The 16,960-nt window shown below is 38.6% G+C and overlaps 1 protein-coding gene across 3 annotated transcripts in view; it reads right to left on the bottom strand.

Moving 5' to 3' along the window:
* The window catches only part of ctnna1 (catenin (cadherin-associated protein), alpha 1), a 193,499-nt gene that overhangs the window by 44,608 nt on the left and 131,931 nt on the right, over positions 1–16,960 (bottom strand). For all 3 annotated transcript variants that reach the window (NM_131456.2, XM_073921163.1, XM_073921162.1), the window contains one exon: positions 6,735–6,840. In NM_131456.2, coding sequence (NP_571531.1) covers positions 6,735–6,840 — 106 coding nt within the window. The remainder of the gene's footprint in view (positions 1–6,734; positions 6,841–16,960) is intronic.

Here is a 16,960-nt window from a genome sequence, read left to right as displayed (position 1 = left end):
CTACTACTACTACTACTACTACTACAACTAATACTACTACTAATAATAATAATAATATTAATAATAATAATACAAGCTGATGTGCATTGTTCATATCAGATACACAGTTTAGTTTATAAGAACATTAATGCTATTCTTGTTCGAGTTAAACAGCCACTTTCATTATATTGAGCAAAAGTTGTTGATTTAACACACTAACACCCCATTCACACGGGGTGTCAGTGTCAATGCTTTCCATCAACTTACAGGGGTTTGGGGAAATGCTAGTCCTTTAAATTTTAAAGGGACATGAAACCGCGACGGTTCAGCAGGGTGTTTTCACACCTCTACTTTGGAAAAAGTCAAAAAAGTGGGCGTGTCCAGCTTTGTTTAGGGGGGAGTGTTGGAGGAAGAAAAGAGGGATGGTGTGGGAGTGTCTATTTGGGCGCGCTGAATTTCAGAGTCAAAATACACACACAGGGGACAAAGTGACTGTGTTTACATGAACATCTGTAGTCGAATTATTTGCCAAATTACTAAATGGTGGACTTTAACTGCAGTTTGGCTCTTTCATTCAGGGAATTCATTCATGTCCCTCACGACAAACGAGATATTTGATTCGAGGATCTGCTCTAAGCGTGTATTTTTCATGCAATGTTTGATACCGCACGGCGAATGAGAGAAAAAAAACCCTCCGCATTTCCCGGAAACTTAGATGCACACGGCAGGTAGTGTCAGAAAGCCGTCTGTGTTATTCCGGTCACAAAACGCGGTGAAAATCATACACGAGGTTAAAGTTTGGTTGTGATGCTAACATGTTTACACTCGGTGCAATAGTTAACTTAGTTCGATACGAAAAAACTGAATAAACAAAGAGCACTGGTCACTCACTTACCAAATCTGTAGAGACAGGACAATCACCAGCAACTAGAGCCGCGTCTTTATTAAGAGGAGACTACAAGCAAATCCAGATCTCAGCGTTTGCAGATCAGAACAGCTCTCAGGTAAACAATAATCCTCCTTAGACACGCAAGTTATTGTTGTCGAGCGTCGCGTACACTGTTAATCCACACGTGATTCCAGATGAGCTCTCACAGAGAGAAAATGAAAACAAAACTGCAGCAAACTATAAAAGCAACACTTCACGCTTGTTTTGCCAACACAACGTGGCGTCTCTGTCGTCTAAACACTGTGACAGTAATGAATATTAATGAAGTTGCACAATAGAGCGCGCTGATTGGTTTAAACCAAGCTTTACTCATGCATTAATGTATCACAGTGTAAGACGTAATAAGACACACTCTGGCACAGACGTCCAGTCTGCACGCTGGAATACATGCTATTATGTCACGACCGTGACGCAGCTTCATAAATTCATTTCAAACAGGAAGTACGAATTTGCTTGAAATAACGCAAAAACAACCAATTTACACTTTTTAGTGAAATATAGGTGTCCTAATAGTGTTTTTAGCAGTGTGGGACACATATACGACTGTCAACAGCTCAAAAAATGTGTTTTGGTGTTTCATGACCCTTTAAAGCAAAAGTCGATGACGTCACGGACCTGGTATCGGGTCTGCGATGTTTAACTGGTTAATGCACATTTTATTGTCAGTAATGGTAATGGCGAAATAGTAATTAATTTATTTACTGGTTACTGAAAAAAGTAATGTCGTTAGTAACGGCGTTAATTTATAGCGCCGTTATTTCAATCACTGATCATATATCATATCTCATCAGGGCCGCAGAGTCATGAGATGAACTTGATGCATCAACATGGAAGGTTCAAAGCCATGCGTTTTAAAACAGCCACATAAAAAACAAATAAATAAAATGCACTGTCACCTAACAGCAACACAGCACCTCACAGTGTCGAGCCTCGAGCATTTCTGAGTGGAGTTTGCATGTTCTCCCTGTGTTGGCGTGGGTTTCCCCCACAGTCCAAACACATGCGCTATAGGTGAACTGGGTAAGCTAAATTGTCCTTAGTGTGTGTGAATGAGAGTGCATGGGTGTTTCCCAGAGATGAGCTGCAGCTGGAAGGGCATCCGCTGAGTAAAACATATGCTGGATACATTGGTGGTTCATTCCGCTGTGGCGACCCCTGATTAATTGTGATTAAGCCGAAGAGAAAAGGAAAGAATAAATGCAGAGGGTCAGCGAGACTATTTAGAATCTGCATGTGAAAGGGTTAAGACCTGATTCTCAGACAACGCTTTTAAAAAGCCTCACAATACTCTCACCCACAGCATCCGTTGGGCTAACGATGTCTTGTTCGTGTCTCTGGTTGGCCTCCAGATGCAGAGGTGTATGTTTTATCATCCTCTTTCTCTCTTTTTTTGACTACTTAGGTTTAAACAGTCAAGTTGGCTGCCAGGCTAGAAAAGAGTTATGCAATACAGCATGCTTGTTTCCCAGTCACCCATCCTGCACCAGATTTATAAAGAATCCTTTTTCAGGCATATTCAACTTTATATTTGTGGTCCATCAACGCATGGCAGCTCAGTTGTGGTGTCTGTCGGCAATCCCAGACGTAACCAAAAAAACATGACATGACAAACTAGACAAGCAGACAGGAGTGATGCTATAGCCCACCACTGTGTATTCTGTGGCAGGGCTTTGATATGACAAAGAGAGCGAGAAGGACAGAGAGCAGGGTGGAGGGAGAAGAGTGCAATGATTATTTGCTTTCCATCCCTCCGCAGGCTCTTCTCAATCTGATGATTCATCCTTCTGTATAAGAAACTGCTTCCCTTTGTTCATTTTTCGGCGGTTAGCCTCTGGCAGCCTCGTCTGCGCATGAAGGTGCGAGAAGCAATCTAAATATAGTTCATAAACATTATATAAATATATATTAAAAAGAAAGCTGCCACCTGGTAATTAGGCTGCTAATTAAAGACGAATCACACTTAATGGATTTAGGTCTCATTGGGGCTTCCCATCGCTCTTTTCGTTACCTACTGCCCTCAATTCCTCTATTTGTGGGCAGGACAAGGGGAAGATTTGGGATTGGGTTGATCTGGAGTTTCTCAAACCGGTTTATAAGCAGGAAGGGTCGACACTCATACAGCTAATGCAGAATATGCTTATTGATGCAGACAGCAATTCAGACAATTCAATCCCTTAAAACACTCACACTGCATATTAATGAATGTTTGCCAACTTCAAAATATGAATGAAAATCAATGTATGCTCATATTCTGGAGAATAAAAGGAGTAGATGTAAAGAAGCTGAAATTATATTATAATAATGGTAACACTTTCCAATAAGGATTTATTAGTTAATGCATTTACTAACATGAACTAATCATGAACAACACATGTACAGCATTTATGAATCATAATTAAACATTTACTAATGCATTATTAACATTCAAGTCCATGCTTGTTAACATTAGTTAATGCCACATGAGTTAACAGGAACTAACAATGAACTACTGTATTTTCATTAACTAACGTTTATTAACATGAACAAATACAGCAGTAAATGTATTGTTCATGTTAGTAAATGCATTAATTAACATTAACTAGTGAACCTAATTGTAAAGTGTGTCCATAATAATTTACATTAAATATTACATTATATTCAGCTGTAAAAATGCAATTTAATAAATGATTTAATAGCAACAAATATTCAAATATTGTGATAGAAATGCTAAACAAAAATACAAAAACATAAATCAAAATAATGAGCTTCTGATTTACTAATTTCTGAACTCTTGAACATGCCTGACACTAACATGTGGTGCAGATTTTTTAAAAATGTATTTTATACTCAAAACAATTATATTTATATTACGAATAACGATTGGAAAAGATTGTCAATTTAAAGAATTTAAATAATGTTCAGTACTTCCCTAAAAGACAGCTTGGGCCGGCGACCCAGGTATATTAAAGGCCGCTCAAGTATATTTGATGACATTGTTTGTTTGTTTTTTATTATCATCTTTTTACACTTATTTTGTATCCACCAAACATCCATGATCGATTAACCAGTGGAAAATCTCCTTTCGTCCTACATTTGTGTGTGTGAGAACTAGGGTTGGCTGGTGTCGACCATTTTGGCATCATTTGATGTCTAATGTAAAACACCACGATGGATGGATGATCATCATTGTAGGCATAAGTAAATGAGGTATTTGTGAATAATTAATTCATTCATAATGAACTATTTATTTGTAGCCTACCTTTTCAACTACCTGACCCCATGGTCTTTGTTTTACCCATAACCAAATCATAAATACACAAAGACAAGTTACACAGAAATCACCACCTATCAATCACTTTTCCCACTGGGGTCTGGCATGAATAGGCAGAGTGAACTGTGTCGTTACAATAGTGTCAACAAATTTTGCTGGTAAAAAAAAAAAGGTGCACAACCAACAGTATCTGAGATTTTCACTAAAATGACTACAAGAGTGAAAGCATGTTAGTACAAGAATCGGCATCATGATGTCTATCGGTCTTGACTCAACAGTGAGAACTGTCATCACTCCCACAGACAGTCCACCGTGCTATGCAGAGACCCACAGAAACATGCCTTTAGGACTTGCATTGTCCAAGATTTGTAAATCTCCTAAATTGACCAAAACACAGCTTTTGGTTTCACTTTAAAGTCTTTGTAGTTTTTGGCATTACATTTTTATTTTAAGCCTGGTTTACTTTCGCTCGTGCATGTGCATCGCCATAAGACTAAGAGAAACATGAAATAATTCATTCTTTAATCTAAACAACTTTAATCTAATCTAAACTTTTCTATTTACTCAGAGAGGATGAAATTACATCAAAATGGCTGCAAAATATTTGTAGACCGGTGGAAATGTTTAATTAACTCATTTGCCTTACTTTAATCATTTAATCAAGAATTTTAATTATTATACTTTTTAAAGATTTTGTCTGCTTTTATTTATTTCTCATTTACTGTATACATTTTAATTTGATGATGCTGATATATTATTTTTTAATACATATCCAACATGCTTTGGCAGTACTGTACACTGTCAGCAGCATATTTGTCCTGTCAGTGGGTGCACATGCCTCCTGAATAGAAACAAATAGTGGATTTATTTAATTCAACAGTCTTTTTTTTTTGTTTTTAATAAATAAATAACTTCAACCCATTGAAAAAACAGTGTATAACAGTGTGATAAATAAAATATTGTTCAAAATCATTTATTTTGTGTAGCATGTAGGTATACAGTATGTGCCATGGGTAAAATTGTTTCAATGCAGCTACCACCGCAAGTATATTTCAAACCTTTAGGAAGCACTGCTGTTATACTATCATTATTTCATAAATATTACATTGCAATTTAATTTATAATTTAAAAGCAAATATATTTAAAAACATTATAAATAAATAAATAAATAAATAAATAAATAAATAAAAATTATTATTATTATTATTATTGTTATATTAAAAATGCAAAAAAATAAAAAAGCAAAAAAAATGTAAATTATGACCACTGAGTTTTCACACACTGGCCCGTATCCAGCACTCAAATCAATCCCATTCCTCAACAATTCGGTTCAATTATAACGGACAGCATTAACAAAACACAACTCATTTTGATGCATGCGCCTGTGTGTGCTGAAAAGCAAAGCCATCCACAGACATGCACACACACAAGCACCTGCACAGTAACCCATCTGTTTTCTGCAGGGGATTTCATTGTATTCACGGCACCGAATAAGCAACATCAAAGACATGGCAGGACGTGGCCGTCTATGAAAGCTTTCAGCGTCTCTGAACTGGACATTTAGTATTCCTCTCCAATTGGGTCAGCGCAGGTAGCATTACTACAGACTTGAAAAAGTAGAGCTGCTTCACGTCGGATCAAAGTGCAATCTAAATAAAATATCAAAAGTGCAGAGCTTTCGGTTTGCATGAAGGCTGCTTATTATGCAAGATTATGGTAAATGAATCTTTCTGGAAGCACACTGCAGATGTTCACAGGCATGGCTAATTAACAGCCATAGCCATGCGGCAAATAGGATAACTCTGTGCATCTTTATTTTCCCTCCCTGAGTGCCGCATGAGCAAAACGTGCTTGCACAGACTCAAGAAATTAACACTGTGACCCTGAGAGTGACAAGTTCTCGGTGCTAACTCTTCATGCAATAGTGTAAAAATGTCTTGTAGTTCTTAAAAACACACACTATGAGTGCTATTGACACGTCAACTGGTAGTCTGCGCGCCGCGCGGTGATGTTAGCACAGCGTGACGCACCCTTTTAATTAAATGACAAACTGAGAGGAGAGGCCTTCATGGAAGGATGAGTGATGGGTGATGATTCTACCCCGCAAAACCCCCTTCCCGTGCTCACAATATCCCTTTCAACTGCGCTATTGAGAAAACAAGAGAAATCTGAAAGAACCCTTGCAGCACATACGGCGGGTTGACGTTTACTGGAAATGTTCCCATATTATTTTCACGAAAAGCCTGTGAACCTGTCATTGTCACTCAGCTTCAGGAATAAGAGGAGCTTTCCAGGAAAACAAACGTCGGACTGCGGAGATTGAATTTGGAGACCCAGATTGCAGTCTTTATCATCACGGCCTCAGTCACCGATTTCGAAAGGTGCTGGGCTAAAGCCAGGGATGTGAGTTGGCTGGGAGATAAATTATGCACTGTTGCGTATCACTGGAGTGCTCGGTAAGGATTAAGATGCTTAAGTGAAACACAAGAGCATGGATAATTCACCAAAAGATGATGCGTGTGTGTTTTCTGCGAAACGGACTCGAGTTGAACTTACTTGATCTGCAATGGCGCGGCCCAGCTTGTCCATTCTTGATCCGGCTTCAGCAATCTTCTTGGCAGCACTAATCACATCTGAGGTGTTTTTGAGTGGTCCTTTCCCCCTGGGAATAAGGGGAAAAAAGATAGCGGTTTCATTCACAGTTGCTGTTCTGTGTGTGCAGTCTCATGTGGCAGTGTGTGTGAGCATGGATGGTACAAGTCAAGATATCAACACATTCCAATGATAGGAATGGCTGGTTGTATTTACAAGGTTAAGAAAAGGGGAAAAACAGGCTTGCATTTCACATCTGCACATCTATGTGTGGGGCGACACCATGGCTCAGTGGTTAGCACAGACACCTCACAGCAAAAAGGTGGCTGGTTCAAGTCCACTGGAGTTTGCATGTTCTCTCTGTGTTAGGGATGCTCAAAATAATCGATTAACCGTTAACCGAAAGAGTGCTTTGTAGCCGATTAATGGTATCAGTTAAACAAATGCGCCATTGCGTTAAGAGGGGCATCTTTTAAATGGTTTACTAACAGCCGCAATTGTTTTGCACACGGCGCATCACAGAGCTGCAGTGTTAGTGTTGTCAAGACAACTACAGAGAACTTTTAAAGAGCATGCTTTCCGCTACATTCGGGAACCAAAATGCATCCCTCCACAGCTACATTACACCCATTCAAAACATTCAGTCATTGTTGTTGTTTTTAATAGCGGATTATAATCGCACCAAAATGTATTAAAAGGTAAGTGGATTATAACAGCGCAAACAATTCTGTAACCCTCAATAGTGCTGTGCGTTATCTATTTAACCCTTTGAGGTTACGTGCCGACTGACTGACTGACAAGTGCATGATGAGTGAGGCTAGCAAACACGACGTAGCTTTCAGTTAAGATGAACACAGTTTCCATAATTATACTTTATTTACAGATGTAGGTATATGGCTCTGCATATAATCACTCTATCTTGCTGGAGTTTATAGCCGTTTCGCTTTACTTCAGGACGCATTAATGCCGCTCAGTAGGTCTAATCGCTGTTTCAAGTTATCCAGAGCTGCATGAATGCACAAATCTTGAATATCACAATATTATTAAATATTACAATTGTTAAAACGTAGACAGCAAAACTTTCGCACATTCAATACCCAGCTGATTTAGTCGTATCATAATGACAAAAACAGAGGACTACACTTCTTTTCTTCTTGTCAACATAAAAGGAGTGTGGTGCAACTCAGGTTTTTGCAATGGAAAAGCATGTTAGCTGTAATCGGCCCCTTGTTCAACTGCAAGACAAGACATACTTGTTAACTTGCAGGACGATAACGTTTGACCCGTGCCTACAGACATATTTGCCAAAGAAGCAAAATAGAAGGAGAATATTGCTGTTTGATACAGACGTGTTGATGCCAAACCAGCGCTGATGCTGATCGCCTCCTGGATCTGCCTCATAAAACACATAAAATAGGCTTTACCTTTTATTTTACAGCTTATAAAAGCATGTATGCACAAAAAATGCAATATCATATTTAAACAACAAAACTGTTTACAAAGTCAACATATGCGCATGTTGCCATTGTCTTTTCATCGCGTAGCTCTCGCACTTAAACCGTGCGCGAGAGAGAGGAAACCATGTAGCAAGAGATACTCTTTAAAATAATTATTTCTATTAAAAATGTAAAAAGGTTTTGTGATAAAATAATAACAGCGGGGCATTAAAAAAATGCATATTTTCCGTGAAGCGAGCGATTTGAGGAAGTCAAAAAAACAAACAAACATATGATGCCGGTTCTTGAAAAGGATCAGTCAGTGTTTTTGTTTTGTAATATAGATTAGTTATTTAAGTAAAACATAAATTAGGGCAGGCATTTTTTTTTTGTTTATTCTGTTCTTCTGTGCTATTAACACTGCGTGTTCGGGAAAATGCTCTGTTGTTATGTTCTGTTATTATTATGCTAGTATGTTAAAATAAATCTGTATTTTAAAATGCAATATTTAATGTGTCAGCCACACAAAAACAGACATGTCAATTTGTTAAAAAAAATGTATAGTAATCTGACCAGTTAACCGTTAATGCCCGATTACCGAGAGGTTAGCAAAATTAACCGAAATGAGTATCTCTACTCTGTGCTGGTGTGAGTTTCCTCCGGTTTCCCCCACAGTCCAAACACACGTTCTATAGGGCAATTGAATGAGCTAAATTGGCTGTAGTGTATGAGTGTGTTTGTGAATGAGGGTATATCTTGGAAATCTTGGAGCTAGAAGCAAGTATAAACTTGCAAAGATTGTTATTATGGCTAGTAAGATCATAATAGACCCCCAGAAGCAGCTCATGGAACTGTATACAAACCAGACAGAAAGCCTCACAGACAGTTCAGGACTCCACTCATCCTCTTTATTATGAACTTAAAAAGCTTCCTACTGGTAGATGATGCAGAGTACCCACAGCAAAAACCAATATTTTTAAGAAATCTTTTATACCGTGGGCTATTACCATACTAAATAAATGACCATGAAGTAGATTGTATGTCTAGGGTCGTGTTTTGGTAATCTGTGGTGTAGGAAGCTTTGGGTTTGTGCTCTGTGTTTGTGTTTTTGTGATGTTTGGGAGGCTAAAATGAAATTCTACACGAGTGGACAAAGTTTTCTAATATGGTAGTTTTCCATTAGTGGGTTGCAGCTAGAAGGGCATCCACTGCATAAAACATATGCTGGATAAGGCGACTCCTGATGAATAAAGGGACTAAGCCAAATGAAAATGAATGAATATCTATGCATGTAGGAAAATGTTCATACATGTGAACGTTCGATTCTCCAAATGCAATGTGACATTGAGATATGCAAATATGCACGGCACACCTTTATTTGAAAACTACAGATAGCGGTGAAAAACAGCAGTCAAAAAAGCATCTGCTCAGAGATATGGACATGCTTGCATAAGCACTGAAAATCAGCACATCTGAGTGCTTGGATGTTACAGTTAGATTGGATAATGCAAAAAGGCATCCTGTAAACATTTAAAGCAGAATACAACAGGGTTAAACAGGTTAAAATTAAGACTGAAACATTTTTAAGACTATTATGAATGAACTTTTAGACTCATAAATGGCTAAACACTAAGGCTGGGGTGTCCAAACTCGGTCCTGGAGGGCCGGTGTCCTGCAAACATTTTAGTTCCAACCCCAATTAAACACACCTGAACCAGCTCTTTCTAGGTATACTTGAAACTTCCAGGCAGGTGTGTTAAAGGAAGTTGGAGCTAAACTGTGCAGAAAACCGTCCTCCAGGACCAAGTTTGGACACCACTGCACTAAGGAGTTTTTCGAAAGGACCAGCTGGAAAAGATTCATTTGCCCCATACAACTTTTTTAGGTAACAAGGTTACAGGTGTGGGTGAGGGGGGCAGGGGGTTAAGAGTTTGGTAAGGGGGAGTTTGGTCCAATATTAAGTCAAAGGGATTTTTCCAGATCAGTTTCTGGAAAACTGAAAGCTAGATAAAGTAAAAAAAAAAAAACTGGGGCCGTATATTTACCCGGGACAGTTATTAAACATTAGAGGACACTTAAGCGTAGTGTTGTCACGATACTTTAACTTGGTACCAATCAATATTGAAATTTTAAAATAGTCCATTTCATGCAAACATTTGAGCGCTGTTGAGCGCGTTCTTAACCCTCAGGGGTCTAAGGATGCTTTGGGGCCGTGGAGAAGTTTTGACATGCACTGACATTAGTCCTGAATTGATTGCTCAGGATTTATGCATATGGCCATGTCTACTTTACTACAGTCTAAAAATAATAGTCACAAACAAAAAAAAACCTTGCAATAGAACAGCTTGCTTCCAGTTCCACAGCATAGTGTATATTAAACCCCTGCATCACAATACATATCGCATCGGCAGATTCTGGCCAATACACAGCCCTAGTCGCAGCACAGCGTGAACGGGGCTTTTTAGGGCAGACGAGATCAATTTGCTTCCAATTGATTAATCTCATTAAGGAGGAACATCGCCCTCCAACACACTTCCATTCACCAGGCTTGGAGGGGGGTAAGAATGAAGGAAATGTGGATAGACAGGCAGATGGTGTGAGCTAGCAGCAGCTCCCACCCACTTCTGTGATGTCTGGTCAGCTTCCTGGGGTCACTGCCACTTCAGTTCATTTAATAGTTCTGGCCTCATCCATCCCAGCATTCAATCTCAGCCCGCCCCCCTGCAGCTCCCCGGCTGCGATCGGGCCAGCCATTTGCCAGTTCTGTGTGCCCACAAGGGACTGCAGGGCACAGTTGGCAAGTGGCGCAACCTGGATTCAAAGCTGCTCTCTTCAGGCTAAACTGAACAATCCAACCCACGACAGATGGAATTTTGTGTTTTCACTCTTCCTCAACACCCATTATGGCTCGCTCTCTTTTTTTGGCCGTGCAGACAGGGCAGCACTGCATCCATCAAAAGAGTCACAGGAATTCGCCGGAGACTCAAAAGAAAAAAAGAAGATGCACCGCACAAAGAGCGACAGACACTTCTATCATTTCCAAACAAAAAAGGAGTGTTATTTTGATGCGGCTTTGATGGTGGCCCACCCTTACCCAGCCCTAGGTGAGAGCGTGGCCACTACAAGGTGAATGAGGAGCAAGGGTGACTTCATCTCACTCCACAATCCCACACTCAGATATGCAAATCTGACAGAGTGCCCATGAATTAGCCACTGATACTGGTTCCAGATGGGGGTAGAGTGTGTGTGTGTGTGTGTGTTCATGAGTGTGTGTGTGTGTTATAGCTGCTCAAGCACTGGACCACAGCATGCACAGACAGGTGGCTCCAAAATATGTGACACGAATCCAGGCGATGCATGCTTTATTCATGAGCAGAAAGGGACATAAGCAGAATTGGTGGCAAGCCGCTTCCCTGCAGATATTGAGGCCGGATAAAGCCTCCTGAAATCAATTTCCTCTTTATAGCATTAACCTTCATAGGAATGTGTACGCATCCAAGGTCGAGGGGCAATAATTTGGGCGTGGGCTGAATTAACTTGCCGAAGACCTTCACTCAGCACATTTCTGCAGGTGACACATCAGCGCCGGTCGCCATTTTTCATGCAAATGCACCCAAATCTGTGCGACCACACTGACAGATGTACTGCAGCCCTGCTACTTCTTATTCGACACAATGACAGATTTCTGGGGTCCTTCAACAAGAGGAATAAGTGTCTCCATGTCACCTTGAATAGAAGTGATACAACTCTCAATCTCAAAAATTGGAAAGACGTTTTGTTTAAGGTGCAAACCAATGAAACAGTAATAAAAGTCACTTGAAGAATATAGCAATTGTACTAAGCAGAATTAACATATTATACGTAATAAATTTTATAAAAATTATTATTTTAATAAAAAAAAAAAAAATTAAATAGGACTTTGTGGAGTCAAAACCTTGACTAATTTAGGCTTGTTTTTTATAATTTCTTTTAAAAGGGCACATCTTTTGCGTCTCCAGAACGTGTCTAAAGTTTCAGCTTTAAAATACCCATTAGATTACTTATTATACCCTTTTAAATCTGGGAAATTTGTGCTGTTATAACATTGTAGCTGTTTTTGTTGCCTTTGCCTTTAATGTAAAGGTGCTGGTTCTCCCCGCCCACCATTCCCACGTGCGTGTCAGATATCTGTCTGTATAGATTGATTTCATGCGGCCGCCATTTTTAAAAGCGAAATCGAGGCTGTGGTGGGAAGAACCCCGGACCTATCGTTGGGAGTTACATAAGCACATTGTGTAGCTGGCTGTATATCTTATCAGCGAAGAGAAAGTGACTCAAATTTATAATTTCACAGCCTTCCCAGTGACCCGAAGAACCGTTCTAAATGAATGGTGAAAATAAAAAGGGACATCAGAGCTCATTTTCAGCGAAGTTAAAGGAAATGGCACTAGTTAGCCAACGTTTTCTTTCCCAAACACACGTTTTAGATGCTATTTATCAAACTCGAGTTAATGAACGGACTCTCTCACTATATTAGACTCGTCACAATACTGAATTAAAAGAAAAAACGTCAATTTTCCATTAACATTTAAGACACTGTTGATGGCTTTCTTACAACAGCGCTAATTTGCCATTGTGCTCAGGTGTTCAACAGAAATGACTGTGATTTGCTGAGAAGGTAATCAGTTCACCCTCCGCTGTTTACAGAGCACAAACACAGATGAGTGATCTGCGTGATGACTCGACTGATCCTCATGGCTGCTTTGCGCTCTAGTTTCCGTGTATCTGTGTTTGCACTGGGCAAAGAGCAGTAAACTGAGTGCAAACACAGATACACGGAGACTGGAGCGCGAAACAGCCGTGAAGATCAGTCGAGTCATCCGTGCTCAGCTGTGCTTCAATGTTAGCAGGAAATGGACGTTTTTAAAACTTCAGTACCGAGACAACACTATTACAGACAACACGAGGGTGTGCTTCAGAGGACAGCAGCGTTTTATCACTCACCGGGTTACATAGGCTGAAGCAGGGAAGCGTCTTCACAGTGTTTAACTGGTGCCATGAACTGAAGCCTAGGAGGACACTTGAGCATATTACTCTTAAATTGACTGTGATGTTGTTTGATGCTAAATTGCTTTTAATTTTTAAAAAAATAAAGTTAACTGAATGATATTAAAGTGATTTTTACACCATGTCTGCATTTTGAAATCTCTGCAACAGCCGGAGGTTTGTAGTGTGTTTCTGCAATGTTTACAGTACTGGTCCTATACTTCCCGTTTTCTTCCCACCGAAGCCTCGCTTTGGTTCTTTAAAATGGCGGCCGCGTGAAACAAGTGTATTGCTCTGATATGTGTAGCTTTCTCATAGATAAACAGCACAATGACAGGCAAGAATGAAGCAGGATCACCTTTACTACAGTAAGACCTGGGTTATTTGATATATTTGATGTGGAGTTAATTCAAGCCTTTCTGCTATGATGAGTCACACATAATTTCACTATAAAGTTCATGCATGTGCATAATTTCCACAGCTGTATGGACATCCAATATGCTAATGTACAAAATAAACCTGATTTAAGAACAAAAACTGGAATTTAAGCGTCTTCTTTTATAATTGTACTGACACTGAAAATCTCATTCTTGATGTGTTGCTGATAACAGAGCTGAACAAATCTTTTATTCCCAGTTGCTTTCCGCACGTCCTGTCTTGTTGATATAACTGTACACTTTACTATAGAGTAATCAATTCAGTGGGTGGGGAAAACTGCACTCATACATCATATTGTGGTGAGCCTCAAAATGGGAGGCATTTGGATCTTATTTTAACGTCAGGAAATTTAAAAAGAGACTTATTGTCCTCATATCACTCCAATATGATTGTTGACACTAAACTTACAAACGTTTGATTTTCATCATAAGGGCCCTTTAATGTTTCTTTATTGGCACATCATATATGGGTTTCGTGAGTAACCAAAGCCTTTTTAGCTTCAGTGATATTTCACCCATAATCATGTAGCATCTGGACAATGTTTTGTAATATAGTCTGCACACTTAAATCCCTGCAAACTTCTATAGGGGAGAATGCATGTTGGTGGCATCAGTATTGAGGTGCTCAGTGCACTGGAGAAGGAATGGAGACATGTTCCTGAAAAGGAGGAAAACCAAACAAAGCAGCTTTCTCTCCTGTTCTTGGTTGAATGACAGCCATTCCTCTATCCTTACAATAGCAATGTTTCCTCCCACCTATTTTATATGTGCATTTTGAAATATTCCATAATAAAAAATAATAATAAAAAGTGCCTGAACTAGGATAGAAATACTTTTACTGAATTAATCCTTGCATGGGCATTAAAACGCTCATGTGATTTTGTTTTAACAGATCATGTATAGATTAAAAAAAAAATAGCCGCAATTGGATATATGCACAGCTGGTGTTTTTTCTCTACTGATACTTCCAGTGAAAGGTTTGTGACTAATTTCAATTTCATATGATTGCTTTTACAGCATTGATGACAATGTAATAAAAATATAATCCGTTAGACTTAAGCTTTAACTTAGTTTTTCAAGTGTAAACGAGAAAAACTGTTTAAACAAGCTCCATCAGGATCAGTAAGCTAGCACAGGAACTCCATTGAAAATACTAGATTAAAATAAATGTCCATATTTTAAAGACATGGCACATGACTATGGAATTTAACGCAGTGCTTCTTGTACAGTCTGAGACCCAATTATTATCGTATATCAATCAGGCAGTGAAGATCACTGGTTTTTAAAGAAAACAGACCTTGAATGTGGCTATTAACGGCTTACAGTTCATTGGAAGCTCTTGAACTGGGCTTCTAAGCAAATTAAGTCCTTCAGTATACTCTGAGACCGCATTAATGGACAAACCAGCAGACTGACCACATTGTAAAACATCTGTAACGCGCTTTCAGTCAATATAAAAGCCCTCAGCCAAAGCCCATCATCACAGTGGTTCAGTATTTTTATTATTACTTCCAAAACTGTCTTGAGCATCTGCCTTTGCTCCAAAAGAGCATATCATGCCTCCAAAAGCCTCCGCACATACATTACACTTCATCTGATGCACAACTCATTTATTATAGAAGAAAAATGGCCCACACTGGCATCTCCTACTAAAAAAACTACATTTTTCTGTCTGCTATTTGGCGGCAGTTTATCAGAAAGTGATGATTTTGTTATTTTTGACTCACTGGATGGAATCGCATCTGTATTTACAAATATATATATGCAATATTCCAGTATTGCACAAAACTCGAGCTCGCTTCTTTGGATGGAAACAGCTACTGAGTGGAGTATTGTGAATGGTTTCCTCAGCATGACTCCCTTTAAAATGGTTCTTGGTTACCATAGGCAGAGAGAAAGTACAGAGCAAGACATTTTCTCGGTTTCTCTCCTACACACACACAACTACGCACAGTCCTCTGGGAAAGCAGATGGCAGTCACTCTCAGGTGTGCGGTCCACGAGCATGCTCCGGTCCACCTAAAATGGCCTTTTCCCTGATTCTGTCAGCATACAGAGGAGGAATTCAGGTGACCTTTCAGTGCTCCAGCAACTCCTGCCCTCTGTTGTTTTAAAATCACATATTTCTTTTAGCAGGGCAAAGGATTTTTCTTCCCTTTCAAAGCCTTTCTTTTGGATCACGTATGATGGAAAGACAATGAGGCAGGCAAATGAGGCAGGTAAAAAGCGCAGTGAAAAAATCCACAGCTCATTTACTTCCACTGAGAAAAAAAAAAAAAAAAACATTCCTCGAGATGGAACCAAATGAGTGCTTGTCTCAGTTAATATTAGACCTTACTAATTGATGGTCGATTTAGGTAAATGACAGGGGAAATTAGGTATAAAAAACAGTTTGCCAGTCTCTCATTCAATATCAGAAAAGATTTCCCTTCAAAAAGGCTAGTGCACATTTCATTGCCAATGCAAACTGCCATACAAACCAATATAAAGCTGAAGCACTGAGCCGGGACGCAGTGAAACTGGATCAGTAGTGCATGGCCAGAGAGGTCTATTGACTTGAGTCTAAAAGAGATATGTGTGTGTGTGTGTGTGTGTGTGTGTGTGTGTGTGTGTGGTCTTTGACAGTATGCATGGGATGATAACCGGTTTCAAGGTTTACCGCGGTTTGGAAAGTTTTAAAAGCGCAAATATTTTCTGATAAACTATATATATATATATATATATATATATATATATATATATATATATATATATATATACATATATACATATATATATATATATATATATATATATATATATATATATATATATACATATATATATATATATATATATATATATATATATATATATATACATATATATATATATATATATATATATATATATATATATATATATATATATATATATACATATATATATATATACATATATATATATACATATATATATATATACATATATATATATACACATATATATATATACACACATACATACATACACACACACATATATATATAAATACATACATATATACATATATATATATATATATATACATATATACACACACACACACACACACACACACACACACACACACACACACACACACACACACACACACAGTTCATCAAGCCTCATCTAATGTCAGGAGGGTAAGTTTGCAAAAAGCATTCTAGTGTGTTCAAGCCTTTATCGTTACTATTTTTGTTATTGCTATTACTGTAAGGTCACGAGTGATTGTGTAAGCATGTCACTGCAGATCACACTATGTATGACTC

Source organism: Danio rerio, chromosome 14 (genome assembly GCF_049306965.1).
Source record: "Danio rerio strain Tuebingen ecotype United States chromosome 14, GRCz12tu, whole genome shotgun sequence".
NCBI classification, from domain to species: Eukaryota; Metazoa; Chordata; class Actinopteri; order Cypriniformes; family Danionidae; genus Danio; species Danio rerio.
Note: the sequence above shows the minus strand (reverse complement) of the source record. Positions and strands in the feature narration are given on the sequence as shown.